The sequence below is a fragment of the Crocodylus siamensis genome, chromosome 2 (assembly GCF_052110815.1).
Source record: "Crocodylus siamensis isolate JL-2025a chromosome 2, ASM5211081v1, whole genome shotgun sequence".
Taxonomy (NCBI): Eukaryota; Metazoa; Chordata; order Crocodylia; family Crocodylidae; genus Crocodylus; species Crocodylus siamensis.
The window spans coordinates 165971778-165992695 of record NC_143396.1 but is presented as its reverse complement, the minus strand read 5'-3'; the positions used below and the strand labels follow the sequence as shown (position 1 = coordinate 165992695).

The following is a 20918-nucleotide window of genomic DNA, read 5'->3' as shown; positions in this document are numbered from 1 at the left end:
TAATGGTTATCTCTAATGTTGTTCATGCAAACTGGGCAAGAATAGAGTAGAGCAGTGAGGGACATGCTAATTCTTTCTTTAAAGTGCTCTTGGATATCAAGATAGACTGTTTCTGGAGTTGTAATCATTAAGGACAAAGAGGCAGTCTCCTTTAATACTGTGGGGCTATATATACACTGTGTCTTCAGACAGGCAACCATTCAAACTTTGACAAGCGGCAGAGTGAAATTACCTGGTTTTGCCTGTTCAGTAGTTGATATTCAGAACTTGTGGACATTAATCACTACCAAGGATTTTGTTTCTCAATACTGCTGCCAAGGAAGGCTTCGAGTAGGAAACCAAGCTTTATTTTATGAACTATTAAGATTTGGGGTCACTAAAAATAGAAGTTGAAACGTGTTATAGAGGAGGTCCTACAATAGTGGAGACTCAGTGCTGCATTCTAGGAGCTGGTAAAGAGTAGAAGCGTCACATACTTATTGAAAAGTAGGTCTGTGTGAAACAGCACCGTTCCGCTTCGAATTCTGTTTCGCTGTTTTGACAGGGCAGTGTTTCATTTTGAGTTTCTTTTCGTTTCAAAAGCATTTTTCTGTTTAATTTCATCAGAGCTGTTTCGACACTGTTTCAACTTTTCACCCACAGGCTATAATGGGGAATCATTTAAATGCCTAAAACTTTGTCATTACCTGCCAACTTGCGAGGATGGTAGCCCCTTCTGAGGGCATGAAACCTGCCAAGTTTCAAGGAGATAGGTGCAGAGGTTTCTGGGGAAACTGCACCTCAAGTTGTTAACAAGCAAAACTCCTGTCACTTGCTGGCAGCAGCCACCTCCTGTCATACAGCAGGCAGATTGGGGGCCTACCCACACCCCTGGGAGGACTCCGGGGGCTGTGCCAGACTGCTTCCAGGGTGCAGGCCCCCAATCTCCCTGCTGGATGACAGGAGGCTGCTGCTGGCAGCTGGGACCGGCACTGGGTGCAGCCTGTGCTGAGTGCTAGAAAGATTGGTGCTGCCATTGGCCCCAGCCAACAGTGACAGCATGCTGTCATCCAGCACTCAGATCTGGGGTCCTGCACCCTCGGGAGGGCTGGGGGCTGTGCCAGAATCCTCCTGGGGGGACGGCCCCCAGATCTGCGCCAAATGACAGGAAGCTGCTGCTGTAAGCTGGCACTGGCACTGAAGCCAAGGGAGACTGACTTCCAAACTCGAAACGTTTCGAAACTTTTGAAACATTTCAGGTGCCCTTGTTTCGTTTCAGAGCTGTTTTGAAGGCTTCTGTTTCGTTTTGATTTTGCTGTTTCAAGGTTGAAACTCATTGAAACAGCTTCAAAACAAAACACCCGGAGAAATTTTGCACAGCCATATTGAACAGCTACTTTCTAGAAGCTAATCTCAAATGAATCTTGCTTAAAGGCTCTGAAGACAGACATTTCAGCTGATCCTAACAAAGCAGCTAGCTTTGCAGTAAAGAGTTATCTGGTGTATTACTGAACCAAGCTGAAGCAGCATAGAAGAGCATGGTTATGTTGGTGAAAGTGGAAACTTATGTTTTTCATAGATTGTTAGGGGCTGGAAGTGACTTTGTAGATCATCGGGTCCAGCACCCCTGCACTAGGTAGCAAAAGGCAACTGGGGGTCAAGTGACCCCAGCAAGGTGACTGTCCAGTCTCCTTTTGATGAAAGTGGAAACTGTGATGTAGAAGTTGGCAATATTTGTTCTTACTTATTTTCGGATTCTGAATTAGGGCTTTAGAATGAAGTCTTGAGTGGATTTCATACCCACCTGTGTATTTGAGCTGATATTTTACTGGAGTCCAGCCTGAGTTTAGAGAGAGGCAGACTGTAGAAGAGGCTTCTGATTAGGTTGAGGCAGGATATCTGCTTTGTCCATAATGTTAGGACTGCCTCTGTGAGCCAAAACACTTACGTTATTTTACTCTGTTCTACCGGAAACAACTGTATTTATCAGGGCCAAATACTTGCTTTGACAAACTTTCTTAGAAAACAGCTTAAATGAACAAGGAAAAAAGAATTAATGGATGCTTGATTTAGAATGCAGGCTTCTTGGAGCTTAGTTTGGTGCTTAGCTTATTTGATAAGCTTTAACAGATGGAGTACTGAGCAGAGCTAGCAACTTGAAATTAATTTCTTTTGCATATGAGGACTAACTAAATATCAAGAGCCACATGGCTTTAAAGGCTAGTTTTTTGGCAGGTGGAAAATCAACTTTTTAAACTGGAGCACAAATGGAATATTCTGTTTTTCATTGAGGGAAAACTGCTAACACAACTGCTCAAGTCAGTTTTATTGATGCTTCAAAAATGTTTATATCTGAGGATTAATGATGAGACCCAGCACCCAAGAGGAACAAGATATTGATGTTTTAGAGGAGTGGAAACGGGTTAGGAGTTAAAGGACTCTTTCAGACTGTTAATGGTAACTGTGGTCTTGCTTGCTGAAACAGGGAAAATTCAGCTAAAATTTCTCAAATTCAGTATTTAAGATTTCTTCACATTAGACTTAACATGGACCAACTTACACAGTTCATAGTCTAACAACTTAGTTGCTGAAATTTGTTGCTTCTGTGTTTTATGCTATATATTCCCACATGCACCCTTTTTCAAAACCAAGGTGTGTATCTTGCCCCGGGAGTCTGTTGTATGGGAGAAAATACAGTAATAAAATTTAGGTTTGAATGAAATAATTGCATTATGTCCATGTGAGCGTTAATTAGTCATGGAGAAATAGGGCAGGAAGGGACCTCCAGAGGTCTAGTCCAACTCCCTGCCTGAGGCCATGCCATACAACCGTAATCTAAACTCTTCATGAGACAACCATCAACCCTGACATAACGTAGATGTATCAACCTAACGTGCCACAGGTAAAGCAGGGAAACCACAGCAGCCAATCTCCTGCTCCTATAAAATGTTGTCAATATAGGCTCAAGAGGTTCCAGGGAGAGGGCCACAACACCCCCTCTTCCTTGCCCTTTTTATAGAGGAAGGCAAAAAAACCCCAAAAAACTCTACAGTACATACCAATGTGACCATGAGCTAAAATTCCTTCCTGACCCCACATATGGCCTTCAGTCTGACCCTGAATGGAGGGGCAAGACCCCCAAGTGAGGAGCGTCTGGCTTTGGTCCCAGCAGGATCATTTACACACCCCAGTCAAAGTCCCTAGTCTTTACTACAGCCAACAAGGTGCCTCTGGGAAGGCTTAAAAATACCCAGACATATATATATATATAACTGAAAGAGGCAGTGAAAGAGGCAGTGGGGGCAACCAGCCAAGCCCAGCAGTATGGGAAATATTCATGGCAGAACATAGGTGTAGAAACACTGAGATCATCCCTGACCAATGGCTATCCAACCTCTTCTTGAATACCTCCAGTGATGGAGAATCTACAGCTTCCCTAGGCAGGATCTTCTACTGCCTCACTATTCTAATCACAGTTCTAAAAGTGGAAAAAGTTTTTTTCCAGGTATCCAATTTAAACTTACTTTGCTGCAACTTCAAGCCATTGTTCCACGTCCTCTCTGCAGCAAGAGAGAAAAGTATGGGTGCACCGTTAGAGATTTTTTTTTGGTTTGATACCAATGACCAATTTTAATGAGCCATATCAACCGATACCAATCTGATTGCCAATATGCAGCCTGGCAGCTTGGAAAGCAGTGTCTGGCTGATAAATCTGTTGGGGGGAGGGAGGGGGCGTAAGGGAGGGCAGGTCAAGGCCCGTGCGCTGAGGGAGGGAGTGGGGCTGGGGCAGGGGCAGGTGCAGGTGCTACACAGCCGGGGTGGAGTGTGGGACAGGGCCATCGCTTGTTTCGGGGGGGGGGGGGGGGGAGCTCCCACCACTGCACACACCCCAGGAGAACATGGGAGGTGCGTTTCCCCCCATATCTGCATGAAGGGCGAGGGTGGGCTGCTGCTGCAGGCTGGTGCTGGCAGTGGCATTGGGTTCTTCCTGGCAGGGGGGTGGGCCAGGCTGTGCTTGGGGCGGGTGGCAGTGGCACTAGGAAGGGGGCTATACAGGGTAGCTATGACGAATTTTGCAGAGGCTGTAGCTTCCCCTCTCCTCCCCCCCCCATAGCCACCCTCCCAGCACTGCTGCCTGCCCCAAGCACACCCCCAGCTTTGGCCCACTACCAGGAAAAGCCCAGCACCACCCCCTGCCACAGCCCACAGCAGCAGCCCGCCCTCGCCCTGCAAGCAGATCCAGGGGGCACATGCTCTTCTGGGGTGCATGTGACAATGAAACCCCCCCTCATGCCCGCCAGACAACTGCTTGAAGCTATGTCCTGTGTCCCGTCCCACCCCACCCCACCCCAACTGTGCAGCACCTGCCCGAGCACCAGCCCCACTCCTTCCCTCATCGCAGGGGCCTCGCTCTGTCCCCCTCCCCCACGCCCTGTCCCCAACAGACTTACCAGCCAGATACTGCTCTCTGTGCTGCTGGGCTGTGGTCCTGGCTGCCTGTGTGCTGCGCCGCAGCTGTGAACATGCATGGGGCATTTATCAGTGACATTATTGGCCCATTCAGCCTAAAATAGCCAATTGCCTATTAATGTCTTCTTTCCTTTTATTGGTGCCGGTATGATATGGGACCGATGGCACCTCTAGAGAAAAAGTGCTTTCCCTCTTCTTTATGGCAGCGCTTCAGGTTTTTGAAGCCTGCTATCGTACTGCCTTAAGCACCTATTCCACAAGCTGAACATTCCTACCTCCTCCTGCATTTGCTAATATGACTTGCCTTCCAAGACCTCGATTTTCTTTGTTTCCCCACTCTGGACCCTCTGTAACTTCTCCACATCCTTTTTAAAATGTGGAACCCAGAACTGTACACAGTACACCACATGAGGCCTAATCAGTGCCAGATGGAGAGGCAATATCACCTCCTGTGTCTTGCATCTAATGCTTCTATTGATGCGTCCCAAAACCTCATTCACCTTTTGTGCAGCTGCATCCCACTGCAGAGATGTATTGAGTCTGGTGTCTAAGAAGATTCCCAGGTCCTTTTCTGTAATACCGCTATCCAGCCAGGTGTCGCCCATTTTATACGTGTGTTTTTGATTATTCCTGCCAACGTATAGCACCTTGCATTTGTCCGCGCTGAACTTTATCCTGTTAACTCTAGCCTAACTTTCCAGGCTGTCAAAATCCTTTTGAATTATGCTCTTGTCTTCCAGTGTGTTCTCAGTGTTTCCCAGTTTTGTGTTGTCTACAGACTTGCTCAAAAACCTTTCTATGCCAGCATGCAAATCATTAATAAACACACTGAACAGCGCTGGGCCCAAGACAAATCCCTGTGGGACTCCTTGCGAAACCTCAGACCAATCTGACATGGACCTGTTAAGAATTACACATTGCTTGTGGCCATGGAGCCAGTCATCTATCCACCTTGTAGTAGTTTTATCTAGCCCACATTTCTCCAGTTTATGAAAAGGTTATACAGGACCTTGTCAAGCAAGAGCCTTGCTGGTGTACAGATATGCTATATTCACAGAATTCTCTTCATCCACCTGAGTAGTTGCTTTGTCAAAGGAGGAGATCAAGTTTATTTGACATGATTTGTTTTTTCCTAAATCCATACTAGCTACTCGTTATTAACCTTTCTTCCTCCATATGCTTGCAAATAACTTCCCAAATATTGAGGTGAAGCTAATTGATCTGTAGTTTCCTGGGTCCTTCTTGCATTTTTTAGAGAGACGCACTGTATTGGCCCTTTCCTTGTCCTCTGGTACCTCTCCCATCTCCCACAATTTCATGAAGGTCATTGCCAAGGGCTCCAAGATCTCATCTGCCATCCTTCAGTACCCTGGCATGAAGCGAATTTGGCCCTGCTGGCTTGAATTAATTCACGCCCAACAAAAGCTCTCTGACTGTCTCTCCTTTGTTACTTCCTCCCTTAGCTTGTCCCCTTCCTTATTCAGGTAATCCTTATTAAGTGTCTGGGTGCAGCGTAATTTTTTTGTGAAGACTGAGGCAAAGTAGCTAATGTGTAACTTCATCTTCTTTGCTTCTTTGGTTAGGAGTTTCTCCTCACTTTAACAAAGGTCCCACAGCTGTCTTGGTCCTTCTTTTTTGGCCAGAGCACTTAATAGAACCTCTTCTTGTTGTCCTTAACCTCTGTTGCTAGGTGCAACTCATTCTTTATCTTTGCCTTGCTAATTTTTGTCCTTGCGGGTTCTTGCTGTTTCATTGTACATGTCCTTGGTGACCTATGCATTCTTCCATCGCTTGTATGCTTTCCTTTTGTATTTGAGACACTTTAGAAGTTCCTTGTACAGCCATATTGGTTTTTTGCCATTCTTTTTGTGATTCTGTCATGTCAGGGCAGTTTCTTGTTGGGCTTTCAATACTGAGCTCCTTATGCTTCAGTCCTGCTAGGTACATTTATCCTTCAATCTATCCTCCTTAGTGATGCTACAAGATTAATAAGCTGCTTTTAAATGTATTTGAGTTTGAGTTAAAGGAATGCAGTAATATGCAGAGAAACCTAATGGATATAAAAGTGTCATAGGACTTTGAACTAAAGCCTTATTTATGTTCCAAGAGACCTTGTTTGTGAAGTGAAGGGTGTGACATGTAATCTGTTTTATTGTTTTGTGATAAATTCTAAACCCATACCTGTTAAAGTCCCCCTTTATACCATACTTTCTCAGATACTGCATACCCCAAATTAGACATAAGCCTCATTTTTGAAAAATGAAGCCAAGGAGAAAAAAATCGTTCCTTAAGAATACCAGTACATACAATATTTTTTTTTTCCAGAGAAACATGGACAGCTATAGTAGGGGTATAGAGGAACAAAAACTTATGGCTGCTCTCTTACCCTCTAGCTGCAGGACGTGGCAGATCCTGCTGGATGAGCCGAACTGCCCAGTGCTGCTGCTTCAGCTGAGCTGGGTGGGCTGCCAGGTCAACTGAGAGCCCAGTCCTAACTAGTAGCTCTGGCAGAGTTGGTTCAAAGTCCATCCAGCTGGAGAAGAAGGGCCAGCAAGTTCTCTAACAAGATTGGGGCCTCAGCCGTTTTAGCAGGTGCTGCTGGCTGCTTATTCAGCTTGGAGAGGAGCTGAGTAATTCAGTTCCTACAGGACTAGGCCCTTTGCTCCCTGCATTTCCTTGTTAAAGAAATTCAGCCCAATTTCAACAGTTGATTTTTTTGGGGAAAGGTGTGTCATATTTAAATAAATTCAGTAGCACACACAAAGGGGCTGCATCTGATTGCCATACTACCCTGTCAGGTTATTGCTTATTCAAAGTGCAGAAATGTGTTTTTATTAACCAAGGAATTGTTCTTTATCACAGATCCCAAAGAAGAGAAGGAAGAGGAGGAGGTTTCCACCACCACCAACAATGACTCTCCTGTCAGCACAGCCCGGCCCAGCCGGGGCTGGCGTAGCAGTCGGGCCACTGCTGCTGCTCGCCAGCGTGACACAGAAAATTCACGCAGCTCCAGATCCAAGACTGGATCCCTGCAGCTCATCTGCAAGTCTGAACCAAACACAGACCAACTTGAATATGGTAAGTAGAAATAATTGGAGTCGAAAGCTTTGGAATTCAAATTTTAGCAGCCTGTTTTGAAGGCTATTCGTTTAGGCTAGGGAGAAACTAGCACCGAACCATAAACAGTGAGCTTGATCAAATTGGTATAGGCATGTTGTCGGTCTACCCCAAACACACCATCATTCCTTATTTCAGAATCTTGGTAGAACTATCTAGAGACAGATGTGCACATTGAAGTCTGATATGTGTCCCTTCTCAATAAATGTAAAAATGTAATGGTGGCATTTCTTTTCAGAGGTCACAGAAGAACATCAGTCTCCAACTGGAATCAGGTAGGAAACACTACTCTGGAGGTGTGGCGTTTGTTCAGTGTTTTTCCTCCTTGTTGAGGGATATAAGAAGGGGCTTGCTTATTGCTTCAGTCTAAAAGATCCCAAACTTGTCATAGATGAGACATTTTTAATCTTGGCCTTTCCTTTGTACCCTGGATTGCAAATGTTGCCTGCAGATGCCAGGATATTTGATTGTGAGGAAACAAAATTACTGAAGGCTGTATTGTTTTGTCGAGACAACCTGGCTCTTTCTCTAGTAAATCCTCTAATTTGGTGGCTTGAAGACAATGATCATTGTTGCCTTAGATCATTGAAGCCTTAGTAAAAGCATGAAAAAGTAACAAGGATATTTTTGCTCTCAGGCTGTTCACAAAAAGTTTCATAGTTGCTCTGCTCTTTCCTCCCTTGCATTGAAGCGGCATTTTAGCTCTCCCACTTGCCTTGATCTGTTGGGTTTTGCTATACTGTTGTGAAAGAAGGATATTCTGTGTCCTCTCCTATCCCTGGGATTAAGAGCCATTTTGAATTTCTTTGTAGCCTCCTATAAACAATTGCTGTCATCTCTTCTAATATATCTTTCTATCTGTAGTGATGAAGAGGAGGAGATGCTCATCAGTGAAGAAGAGGTTCCCTTCAAAGATGATCCAAGAGATGAAACCTACAAGCCTCACTTAGAAAAGTATGCTTGATTATATACATAAGGTTTATGACCAGAAGATTGAACTAGCCAGTCTGACTTTCTTTACAACAAGCTAAAAAGTCTAGGTCTATAATTTCTGCATCAAATGCATAACTTTCTGTTTGGGCTATAGCAGATCTTAGAGAATTATTCTGAAGTGTGATATTTGTGAGGCCAAGTATGCCATGTCATTGTCTCCCTTGCTTAGAGCAATTAGCTATGAGTCCCACTACTGACTAGGCAGTCCTGCCTTGATTCACTGCTTAGGGTATCCCTGTTTTCAGTAGGAGGTGGATGTCGTAATAGTAGATTGAAAGAGCCCAGAGTTGTTTATTAAATTCCTTACTCTAATTCTTTTGGTTAAAAGTATAACAGTTGCAAGTGGGTTACCCTGGTGGTTACAAGTGCCACTTACTGTTTTCAGGAATTGCTTGGATGGTTTGAGAGGGATAGCAGTAGTTTCACAGTATTAGCTGCAGAAGGTGCTATGATAGATGGAGAGTTCCTGATCAGTGCTAGTGTGTCATGTTTGTATTTTTGCAGGGAAGGCCCAAAACAAAGGAAAAAATCCGGGAAGGGGAAGGAGGAAAAAGAGAAACAGAAAGAGATTAAGGTGGAGGTGAAAGAAGAAAGTGAGTTTCGGGAAGATGAGGAGCCACCCAGGAAGTGAGTAATATTCTACAAACAGATGTTCCTAGAGGTTTAGAGTATGTGGGCATCTTAACTGGTCAGCATCTTACCAAGTAGATATTCCAGTGGCTGTTTTTCAGTCCAGGGTTTTTTTGGGTGGTAGGAGTGCTTTTACTCAATCTGTGACAGAAAACTAACACATTGAAATTTGTTCATTTTGGTAGACTTACCTTTTCTAGCTTCCTATTAGTGCTGGACAAAGAGAACCTGTAGAATAACTTTTTAGTGTAGTTCAAGCTTAAATGTTCTGTAATGGGACTAGACTGCCTGAATGAGTGCATTATTTTTAAGTGGTCTTTTCTTGATATGTTTTTATTTGCTCCACCTATGCTATCTGAACTGTATTCTGTTGCAAGCTAATTTAGATGGAATATAATAGTCCAGTGATTTTAATGGGCTCCTTTACTCAAGTTGAAGCCCACTGTAAACAAGACCTGAGGATGCCAGTCTGAAAAAGTGAGATTTGTTTCTCTGGAGTGTGCATCCAAAAAGAGGTGAATGTTTATACACTGCCACAGAACAGGTGTCCCTCTTTCATCTGGGTAGCAAGTATGTATGAGTATTACAGAAAAAAGCTGTGCTCTTGGTCCCATAATTTTTCCAAGCTGTCTAGAAGCAAGCAAGGTTTGCAGCAAGCAAACGGTCTCTTGTAGAACAGTAGTAAATATTTGCTTAAATTTAAAACAAAACAACAGTCGCAAGCAGTTTGGGAGGAACCTCAAAGGCCTCAAGAATTATTGTGACTTCTTGAGTGAAACAAATAGTTTTCTCTTAGCAGCTAAGAAACTACTTAAGCCCAAATCCCAAAGTGTAGCATGATCTAAAAATGAGTTTTTTCAATGGAAGATAGAGAGCCAGCTCCCTCTGTTGGCCTAAACTGATAAAGTCAGCTAGTTGTCGAGTCCTGCAATTTCTGATTTAGAAACAGCAATATTGTCTGTTAGGTCTCTGTTGAATAGAGCTGATTATATTTTTCCAGTGGAACTATTCATTGAATTGCAGTTACACTCTGAAAAGTAACTTTTCTAAACATGTCCCAGAAATGGGGGGAGTACACAGACTAATGACACCTTCAGTAGCTCTGGACCAGAAATTCTCAACCTTTTTAGACTTGACCTCATTGTAGTTTGAGCTAAATGTGGTCAGTTCTGGACCACTTTCTGAGTGCTCAGTGGAAAGCAACAAAACTTACTAGAAAGCTGGAAGGATTTTTTTTTTCAGCAAATGTCATACATCCTTCAAGTCCTGTCTTATTTCAAGTCTTTCCCTTGTGTCTGAGTCTCTAGATTGTTTTCAGTGCTTTTCTCTGCAGAGCAGAAATAGAAATCGTTTCTGTATTTGCTTGACTGCCTATTGACTTAGCAATATGGAAGCTCTTGTTTTAGGATGGAATGCAAAGGACTTTTACTTTCAAATATCAGATTGTTTGGACAGATATCCTTTCAATACTTAATATGACCAAACTTGATATAACAGTCGCTGACTGTCTTTAACAGTCTGCAGTACTATGCACTGTTACATTGGAAAAGCTCAAGTGAGATAGCTGGGTCTCTTTGCCAGGCCTTCAAAACCGTATTGCTCATTATTCAGTGCAGTACAGTCTCTAAGTTCTGTGATTTTTATCAGGTGTCTTTATGTTAACCACTTGTATTTCTTTTTACTAGTATATGCAAGTATTTGTATAATGGAAAAGAAAACGATCTAAAGATTCTCTGTAATCTGTTTGGAACCAAGGGAAAATCTTTTGTACAGGGCTTCCCAGCTTCCTAATGAATTTTGGGTGCTACTGTGCAAATATATAATTGATCCATATGATACAAATAAGAGCCTGGCTACTGACTTAGCTACAGGAAAACATTGGATGTGTAAAAATCACAATTTTTCAAGGATCTCTTGATCTTTCAGCTCCTCATTCTGCTTCCGATCCAGAGCAGTGGGTTAGAGGGCTGGCTGCACAATGCGGAGGTTGCTAGGTTTTGACACTCTTGTACTGGTACAAAAAGAAAGCCTCTTCAAATGGTTCTTCTGTAGGGAGCCCTTCCATTGGAGTTCCCACCAGGAAGAGCCCATTTTTGGGAGACCCTCTTATGTGCTGTTCTGAGAGGTTGGAGGGATGTTGGTAGATTGAGGCCCATTTTGTGCCCATTGAAGTCAGTGGAAAGACTTTTCTTTATCTCACCCCAGAACAAGACTTTCCATATCTCTGAAGTAGTGTTTTCTCTCATGATGCAGAAATTTGCTCTGGGTTGCACATGCACTCGCTTGCTTCCCTAGTGCATCTCAGCTGAACTTTGGAGACTGTGTTGAAAGCACTATCATTAACCCTATATGCATCTTGTACTATTGTAGGAGGGGAAGGAGGAGAAAAGATGACAAGAGCCCTCGGCTGCCTAAAAGGAGGTGAGTGACTATGGTCTGTCTATACATAATTGTTCCAAGATGTTATGAAGTGGAAACTGGTTCATAATTGTGTGAATGTCTGCCATTGAGTAGGAAATGAGGACCCAGCTGGTTATCAGAATGGTAACCTTTATTGATCAACCCATGCAAGGGAGTTCATTTAATTAAAAAGTGCCTACTAAGCAGGTCAGGTGCGTGGCAGTAGAGTTCTGCCTGCATACCAGAGCATCTTCTTCAAGCAATCTGGGGGAAATGTAATGCAGTGTAGGATATTTGGACATCTGACCAAACCTGAGTGACAGAATGCTTGGTGTCCATACCCAACACTGAACCCAATAACAGTCAACTGGTTCAGAATAGTACTTGATGTTACAGGTATAGTTTTGAATCACTCTAGGCAGATTTAAACTGGTTTAGCAGACTTGTATGTCTGTCCACTTCAGATTTAAACCACATGTAAACTGTTTTAAGTGTTGTGTGTGTTCATGTCTCTTGTGTGGGGGAGTTTAATTGCTCCCAACTGCCCTTTTGTTACAGATTTTAATATATACGGTAAAGAAACAATTACAGATTACTCTGGTAAACTGTGGAACTGGCTATAGATTTTTTTTTAACCATGCCACTTATCTTCATTTTGAGCTAGGGGTTAGCTTAGCAGAAGCAGGTGATAAGGCAACACTGTTACTGCCACCCTTGTGGTGATAACCTTATACAGTGAGAAATCTAAGAGGAAACCTACAGGTGGTAAACATGCAAGGTACTTTCATTACACAAGTTGAAATTAACTTGCCCAAATGGACTGGTGGATCTTTCATTCATGTTGTTGGTTTTGGCCCAGACTTTGAGTACAGACAAACAGTCAAATTAAAATGGGATAGCAGAGGTAAAAACTAGACTGGGGCAATTCAGCTCTCAAAGAAAAAGGACTGTATTGCCCGGTTTAGCTTTTACAGCAGGATAATTGTAGACAAACAGACATTGTATCTGCTGTTCTGCCTAAAGTTGCCAATCCCTTAACTCTCCATAATTTCAATTTTAAATCTGCTTGTCTGTCCCCTTTCTTGCAATCTTTAGCTGCCTCTTGTTTGTATTTGCCAACTAACCTCATTTGTTTCTTCTGTATTTCTTAGGAAGAAGCCTCCAATACAGTATGTACGCTGTGAGATGGAAGGCTGTGGCACAGTTCTTGCTCATCCTCGTTACTTGCAGGTAACTTGAGTTCTTGCACCCAGTTGCACTGTAGGGCTGGAAAAAGGCAGGATGATGTCAAGGAGTTGGTTTTTGCTGTACGTAACTACAACTTTACCTTTCAGTTCTGTGTAAAGTTACCTGTTGATAATGGTTATTGCTTGTTGCCTCCTAACGAAGCTTGGTCTAGTCTTGTTGATCCATATCCATATGAACCATTTCACTTGGTTTGCTTATTTTTCATTGATCTCAAAACCCTGGGTGCATTCTGTTAGCTTTCCAGTGATGCCCTAGGAGATTTGCTGTAGCAGTGTTGGGTGACAACAAAACAGATATGATCTTCATTTTCACAACTCTTTCAGTTTTATAACCTCTTCTGTCCTAGCACCACATAAAATACCAGCATTTGTTGAAGAAGAAGTATGTGTGTCCCCACCCCACCTGTGGCCGTCTCTTCCGACTCCAGAAGCAGCTGCTGCGGCATGCCAAGCACCATACAGGTACCAAGCGTGAATGAGGGGAGTCTGAGCCTAAGTTGCCATCTGATCAGTGGACGGCGAGTGAGAAAAGTTAAAAATATCCTGCTGTTGCAGGGTGAAGGGAAGCATCCCATATGACAAGAAATGTCCTTCCTCTTAGAGTGTTGTCTGTTTTCTGCATCCTAATAGCCAAGTCTCTCATTACCAGGGATCGTAGTTTTTTTGTTTTTATTTTTAAATCCCAAATATTTACAATTTACAGACATTTGGAAACCTAAGATTGCTACAATCATTATACTAAAATATATTCCAAATACCTGTATATTTTGGCATTTGATTTCACCTTTTTTTTTTCTTATGGAAAATCAGAGTTCCCCCTGCCACCTTCAATCACCAGGATGTGGGTCCAGCTGCCCTGATATGCTGGTGCCCTGCCCCTACCCATATCATTGCCCCTCAATGCCACAGCACTCCCAGCCTTGCTGGTGCACCTCATTCCTGATCTGGTGGCCCCTGCCCTCAGGTGCCACCCCCCCAGTGTGTGAGGAATGGGGTGGATATGTGGGGAAGGGGGGGCATGAGCACAGGTGATGGGAGGGGAGGGGGCACATGTCCCCTCAGATTTCTGCACCCAGAACAGGGTACAGGGCTGTAGCTGGGCCAGACCAGCTCTGGGCAGGAGCTGCCTATACAGCTCAGCAGGTAGACCCAGTACAGGAGAAAGCACTGCATTGCTATGGCCACCAAGGTGAGGTGCAATGGTGGCAGCATGAAGTTGTGCCTCCTCTTGCTGTCAGGCAAGTAGGGGACACCTCACCTTGCCAGTCATGGTAGCACGGTGCTCACCTTCCTCCCACACTGGGTTCTGCCTGCTGAGCTATGGAGGTGGCCCCTGCCTGGAGCTGGACCAACCCAGCTGCAGTCCTGTGCCCCACTGTGGACACAAATCCTGGAGGGCACGTGGCTAACCCCCCTGCCTTCATAGACTTACCTGGAGGGACATTTGGAAGCTGCTCTCCACCACAATGCCTGGGTGCCGCATACATTTGTGTGGCATCCCCCAGCCCCAGGCAGCCCCTGGGAGGCTGGAAGGGTGCCAGCTTGCAAAGGGAAACCCACTGTTTTTCCTAGGTTTTTATCCTTTAAAGTAGAAAATCCATGTTTTCCTCCTTTAAAGGAAAAAAATCCCCGTTTTCCTGCAGTAAACAGAAAACCCAAATCCCTTCTTATTACCCAGTGGAAAGGAATGTTCTATAAGTTTCTTTTTGTTTGGCCTGTTTGTTTGGCCTTTTGCAATGGTGCCCTTTTGTTTTCATCACATGAAGGTGCCTTGGTCAGGCCTTACCTTGAAGTCATAATCCACCAAGCTGCCAGGACTCCTATTAAAGCTTGTTGCTTCCAAGTCACATTTTTCTTCGCTATGTCTCAGGGTAGGCAACCTGCGGCATGGGTGGCAGAGTGTGGCATGCAAAGGCATTTTGCTTGGCACTCATACCTCAGGGCAGACAGCAGGGAAGGGGCCAGGGCTTTGTGGCTACAACAAGGATCAGACCCCTTGCAGCTCCCCTATCATGTGCCCCGGCACATCAACATCTGACAAGCTGAGTTTGCGGGCATTTTTGGCACTCTGTCCAAAAATATTGCTGACCCCTGCTATATCTGAAAGGGCAATCTAAGTTCTTAACACTGAGATTGTTGCCTCGCTTCCCAAGTGAAGCTGTTTGGAGCTTTAAAAGTTGGCAGTTGGAGCATAGGGCAGTTTTCAGCTGTATAGTGTTTAAATCAACACTGGTTCTGATCCAGATGCCAAACTTACATTGAACTATCTGCTTCTTTTCAGATCAAAGGGACTATATCTGTGAATACTGTGCCCGTGCATTTAAGAGTTCCCACAACTTAGCAGTGCACCGGATGATCCATACAGGCGAAAAGCCCTTACAGTGAGTACTTCCGTCTTGCCTTGCTGTGCCAGGCCCTCTTGAGCATATCCATGTTCTTTTTGAGTAACCCTTTTTAACTTGTGGGGTGCACCAGCCCAGTGAAGCTCAGAATCACAACCCCAGCTAGTTGTGCTTGCCATCCTCCTTTTTAAAATTACTTTTTGGGAATGTTTTAGAAGCCTAACTATAAAAAAAATGTGGGGTTGAAATGCCTTGGTCCTTACCACCTCAAGACTACTACACCAGTAGAGTTCTGAGGAAGAGAGGAAGATAAGCAAATACTCAGGTTATTTAAAAAAAAAAAAAAAAAAAGGACAGCAGTAATCTGTCCTTTTTCTGGTTTCCTCGTATCTCCATTCCAGATCTGTTTGCTTATTGACTTATTTTCTTATCCCTTACCATCCCCCACCCCAGGTGTGAGATCTGTGGATTCACTTGTCGACAGAAGGCTTCCCTGAACTGGCACATGAAAAAACATGACGCAGACTCCTTCTACCAGTTCTCCTGCAACATTTGCGGCAAGAAATTTGAGAAGAAGGACAGCGTTGTGGCACATAAGGCCAAAAGCCACCCAGAGGTGCTTATTGCTGAAGCACTAGCTGCCAATGCAGGTGCCCTTATCACCAGCACCGACATCTTGGGCACTAATCCTGAGACCATAACACCACCCACTGACAGCCAGGGCCTTCCCCTTCTTCCTGACCCGTTGGGGAGCACTGCCCCTGGCGAATGCCTGCTGCTGAACCCTGATGGGATGCAGAAGGCATACTGCAGTGGGCCTGAGCGTGTGAGTCTGATGGCTGATGGCAAAATCTTTGTTGGCAGCGGCAGTAGTGGAAATACAGAAGGGCTAGTCATGAACACAGAGATCCTTGGAGCTACTACAGAGGTTCTGATTGAAGATTCTGATTCTGCTGGACCTTAGCGGGTGGGAAATGCACGGGTGTTTGGACAGCTCTGACTTTGTATTTAAAATTAAAAATGGAGGAACTTATTGAAAAAGAGAGAAGTTAAACAAATTTAAAATACTAGTAAATAACCGAAGGGCCTGCTCCCCTCCAGTGTGGATCACAGCACATCCCTCTTCCCCAACCACTTCTCTCCTGTTGTCCCTGTTCAAAAAGGAATGGATGCTGCCATTACTAGAGCAAGTTGGACAGAGCAAAAGGAATTCTCCAATTGAGTGGAAGCAGCCAAAGCCCCTTGCTGTCACCCAAAGCAGATGCTTTTCCTGCTCCTTAACAGATCCCCATTTACAAACTTGAAGGCACTTGCGCTCTGGACCAGCTTCTTGTACCCTCTTCCCCAACAGTCCCGACTTCTATGCATTGCTGCATTCTGGTCCTTGCAGTCTCATTGTTCCTCATGGGGCTGGGAGTTTGGCTTGGCACTTTAGGGCCTCTCAGCAGGGTGAGCTGTAAAACAGCACATCCCGTTCTGTCCTGTCCCGTCCCATTCCATCCTGTTTCCTTCCCCACCCCCAGCACACCTCTGCTCTGTCTCTGACGGGAAGTGTAGGGAACAGCTGGCTCTCCTGTGCTCACTTGCTGAGGCATGGGGGCTGCTTTCAATACACTCACTTTGGCTGTGGGAGACCTGTGTTGGAGAGGCAGAGAGAAGAGTCCCCAGTCTATGACAGTAATTTGCACTTTGAATGTGTTTCGTTTTTGTGTTTATGGTAACAAGATTCCTTATTTATTGATAAAGGGGTTGGTATTTTTAGTTACATTTTTGGGAGTAGTGAGTCAGGCTATTCCAAGATGGGCTTCGTGGTAGCAAAAGTTGCAAGAAGTATGTTGTGCTGTAACTGCAGCCAGATGGATTGGAGTTACTGCTAAGGAAATCAGAATGAGGGAAGCAGAGTAGCAATTTGTAACTTTTCTAAGCAGGGGAAGAGCCTGTGGGGAGGGGTGGGGGGGGTGTTGGAAGGACACCCATTTGCATTATGAATTTTTTTGGAGGTTTTTTTGGCATTTTGGAAAGGGATGAGTAGCCAGAAACAGTCAACCTATGTTGTGGTCTCATTGCCCAGTGTATGACAAGTTTTTTGTTTTGTTTTGTTTTGTTTTAATCTTTTTCTTACTATTTTTTTCTTCTTATTGACTCATTGCCCAGCAGTGGAGGGATTAGTACCATTAGTCAAGGCACTTGTTTGTTCTCTTGTCTTGTGACAGTTGTGTAACTGTTAATTGGTGAGTGACATCGTATTCTGCTTCTCCTTTCCTGAGGTGCAGATACAGGGAGAGAGAGCGGAAATAGTTGTCTTACACTTGAGTCACCTGGAAAAACAGATGGACATTTGATTATAGAAATTCCAACTTCTCTGCCTGCACACACCCCCCTGAAGGGACAGTGTGATGAAAGTTTCCCCAGTGTATCCCTACTTTTCTTACTTGGATGCAAACATCCCTAGTTTCTATGAAACATGGTGGTTCAGATATTGCCTGAGAGTGGTGGGCCTAGCTTACTAGTTATGACAGCTATTGTCCCTCAGATGATAAACTTCTGGACGTGATATGTCTCAAGTTTTGAGACTTGGACCTTTGCTCTGCCCATTGTGTGGTGACCCAGTGACCTTGAGTTTAACTTTTTTTTTGGCAGAGGTGAAAAAGAATCTGTTCTTTGTCACGTCCATGTGGCAGGGAACTGGGTTAAAGTTACCGTATTGAAACATGTTGTCAGCTAAACTGGTTTCTTACATTTACAGCTGCTGAGGAAAAAGGATATTTTGCTGTAGAAAATGGTGACAAAATTAGACCTTTATTTGCCATGGAAATTTTTTGCAGCAAATGTTGACATTTTGTTAAAAAATGAAATTTTGGGGATTTTCCTCCAAGTTTTTAAAAGTGTGCTTTGGGTCAGGTCAAACCACATTTGAATTATTCTCGTTTCAGGATGACAGGATGACAGTAATTTTTTTCCCCACACCTTGCCATGGTATCTCAAGACCCATTCTCACCCCAGCCTGCGCTTACTGGCCTAACATCTCCCCTTGAAGTTTCATGGTCTTCACTCTAACAGAACTATGGTGCATTGCACAGGTCATGTGACTTGTGCTGTGCAGGAGATGCAGTCCATTCAGGGAGCCAGACACATAGAAGAGAATGGTAGCATGAAATGATACCTAAGCTACAATTTTCCTCAGACAGCACTGTGGCTCCAGAGAGTGGAGTGCAATGTTAAACTCAAACAAAACTGACTGTTTTGATTCAAGCATGTCAAAATGATTTATTTCAATAAAAAAATGTCAAAATAAAGTTTTGACATTTTTGGGCAGCCACATTTTTCCCCACTAAGATGCTTCATGAAATAAAGAAAACTTGTTCAAAATAATTTTTGTTGGAAAATGTAACCTCCCCTAAAAGTGTGGTTTTTCTGGCCAGGGCAGCTGGATGACAGCCAGCTCTTGTTAGACAAGTGGTTGAAAAAGTCCTCTAGTCTAGCATCTAGAATAGTTGTGAAATGCTGTTGTGATCCAGGCTGACCTTGTCTGTGTTGACCAGCCAGACTGCTACAGACTAGTTCTGCTGGAGCGGTCTTTAAATACTGCTTCTTTGCTTGGTTTGAACTCCAGCAGGGACAGGGCCTTATGTGGAACACTAAAAGGAGAGCTTAGCCTTAGTATCCTTTCATTTCTCAGGATAGCACTAAAAACCTGTCCTGGATAGAAAGCTTGTTCATCAGCAGTGGTGTGAAACTTGTCAGCTTACAATAGAGACTCTAAGGTGAGGGAAGTTAACCTGTTATTTGTCTGCCCAGGCTGTACCCATTGTGTGAGGAATAGGACATGGGCTATTAAGTTTCCCTAGCAACAGGGAATATTATCAGATTTCCTGGATACAGAAATGAGCACTTATCCAGTTTATAAATCCTTCTTACCCCACACTTCTGATCCTGGCCGTCTTTTGTAACCCTCTCAGACGATTCTGTTTTAACCTTTCATTCATTTTCACTTGGTCCCAGCAAGTCTGTCTGTCCTTAACCACACACAGCCTGCTAACCTCAAGGCAAGAGATTAACAAAAAACAAACAATATTTAAAACTGACACTTAATACCTCCCTGCTTCTTCTCCCCTTCACTCGCATGCAGTTTGCTTCAATAAATTATTGTAGTAGTTTGCAATAAACCTTTTTTTTTTCTTTTTTTTTTGTATTTTTCCCCCTGTATTTATATATATTTTTTTTTTTTTTATCTCTTGGGGAGGGAGCATGCCGGGGACCTGGGATTAGGAAGGTTTCATTTTTCCCTTCCATTAGAGTCCATTGCCATAAACTGGTTTATATCTTATCCTGCTCCAAACACTGCTTCAGACAGTCCTATAGCCCCAGATGCTCCTACGTACTCCTCATAGTTGCAGGTATAACCTAAGTTGCACCCTTCACAGCCAGGAGTTGCCTATTCGAGACATACTTATGTTGATGGTGAGAGAGTGGGTCATGGGGCCTTGTAGAAGTGTGCTTTTTGGGGTGCGGTCTGTCACTCTGCAGCCACTGCTACTCAGTGAGGATGATGCTGTGGCACTGATGCCTTTCAAAGGAACAGGGTGGGAGTCTCAAAGGCATAAAGTAACTCCTTGTCTGAGGGGGGCATGACCTGTACTAGCATGAATCCTGCCACCAGGGAGGGGGGTTAGGCTTTACACTGCTTAGCAGCACTACCTGCAGTAGCCACCAGGTGGCAACAAAGCTGTGTTGCATTGGCACACCCTTAAATGTGGAACAAAAGTGCAGGAGGGGTGAGGCATAGGCTGACAAGTCTTTGATTGCTAAAAGTCTTGTTAAGCCTGCCACACAGTGTTCTCCACCTGAGGGGTGGAGATGGGGAGCCCAGGTAGCTACTTAACCCAAGTTGGGGAAAGGGTAATGTAAAATAATAATAATAAAGGGATACTCTTCTTTTCAACTCCTGTTTTCTCTTAATCTGGGTAATAATACATAACCAAAATAAATGTATAAAGGAAAAAAACAATAAAAGTTGTTTTGTCTTGATGCATGCAGCTGGTTTGCAGTGGTTGTACTGGATAATGCTGTGATTGGGGAAGGGACATGCCGTATATGTACAGCCAATGTGTAGATTGGGGTGGGCAAAACACGTTCTGTGGGCCGGAGGCCATTCTATCCGGCCCATGGGGCCCCTAAAAAAATGTAGAAAATTAATATTTCTTTGCCCTTGGTTCCTGTCAAAAGTGACGGGAGCCAAGGGCAGTAGGATCCAGGGGAAGCCCAGCAGGCCCCAACAACAGTGGGGCCATCTGGCCCCGCCCCCCAACCGGGGTTTCTGACTGGAAGTAGGTGGCTGCCCTGTGCTGGAAGCTCAAGGTTGGGGGAGGTGGCCCCCCGCGCAAGGAAGGAGCATGGGTGGGGGGGGAAGCAGCTCCTCCCTGCCCCACACCCAGTGCCCCGCACTGCAGCTGCTTGCAGCCCGCAGGGGGCTGCTTGTGCCTGCTCGGGACAGCCCCATGCAGGCAGTGAGCCCCTACAGCATGGGGTGGGGGAGGGGCCGCTTCCCCCCAACACTCAGCTTTTCCCTGGGCTCCTTCCTTGCACAGAGAAAAGCGGCCCCTTGCCCAGGCTGGCAGTGGGGCAGGTTACAAGCTGGTGCTGAGCGTGGGGAAAAGTGGCCCCTCGCCTGCCCCATGGCCAGCACCCCGCGTGCAGCCACCTGCAGCCTGCAGGAGGCTGCCTGTGCCTGCTCTGGCCA

At 44.7% G+C, this 20918-nt stretch overlaps 1 protein-coding gene across 2 annotated transcripts in view; it reads left to right on the top strand.

Moving 5' to 3' along the window:
- ZFP91 (ZFP91 zinc finger protein, atypical E3 ubiquitin ligase) overlaps nt 1-20220 on the top strand; it is a 42879-nt gene extending 22659 nt beyond the window's left edge. The window contains exons 3-11 of one of the 2 annotated variants that reach the window (XM_090032085.1): nt 7312-7527; nt 7805-7841; nt 8431-8520; nt 9064-9186; nt 11560-11610; nt 12741-12819; nt 13184-13298; nt 15118-15217; nt 15632-20220. In XM_090032085.1, coding sequence (XP_089888211.1) covers nt 7312-7527; nt 7805-7841; nt 8431-8520; nt 9064-9186; nt 11560-11610; nt 12741-12819; nt 13184-13298; nt 15118-15217; nt 15632-16142 — 1322 coding nt within the window. In that variant the 3' untranslated portion in view covers nt 16143-20220. The remainder of the gene's footprint in view (nt 1-7311; nt 7528-7804; nt 7842-8430; nt 8521-9063; nt 9187-11559; nt 11611-12740; nt 12820-13183; nt 13299-15117; nt 15218-15631) is intronic. The other variant, XM_090032086.1, reaches the window with a different exon arrangement.
- Nucleotides 20221-20918: the final 698 nt, after the last annotated feature.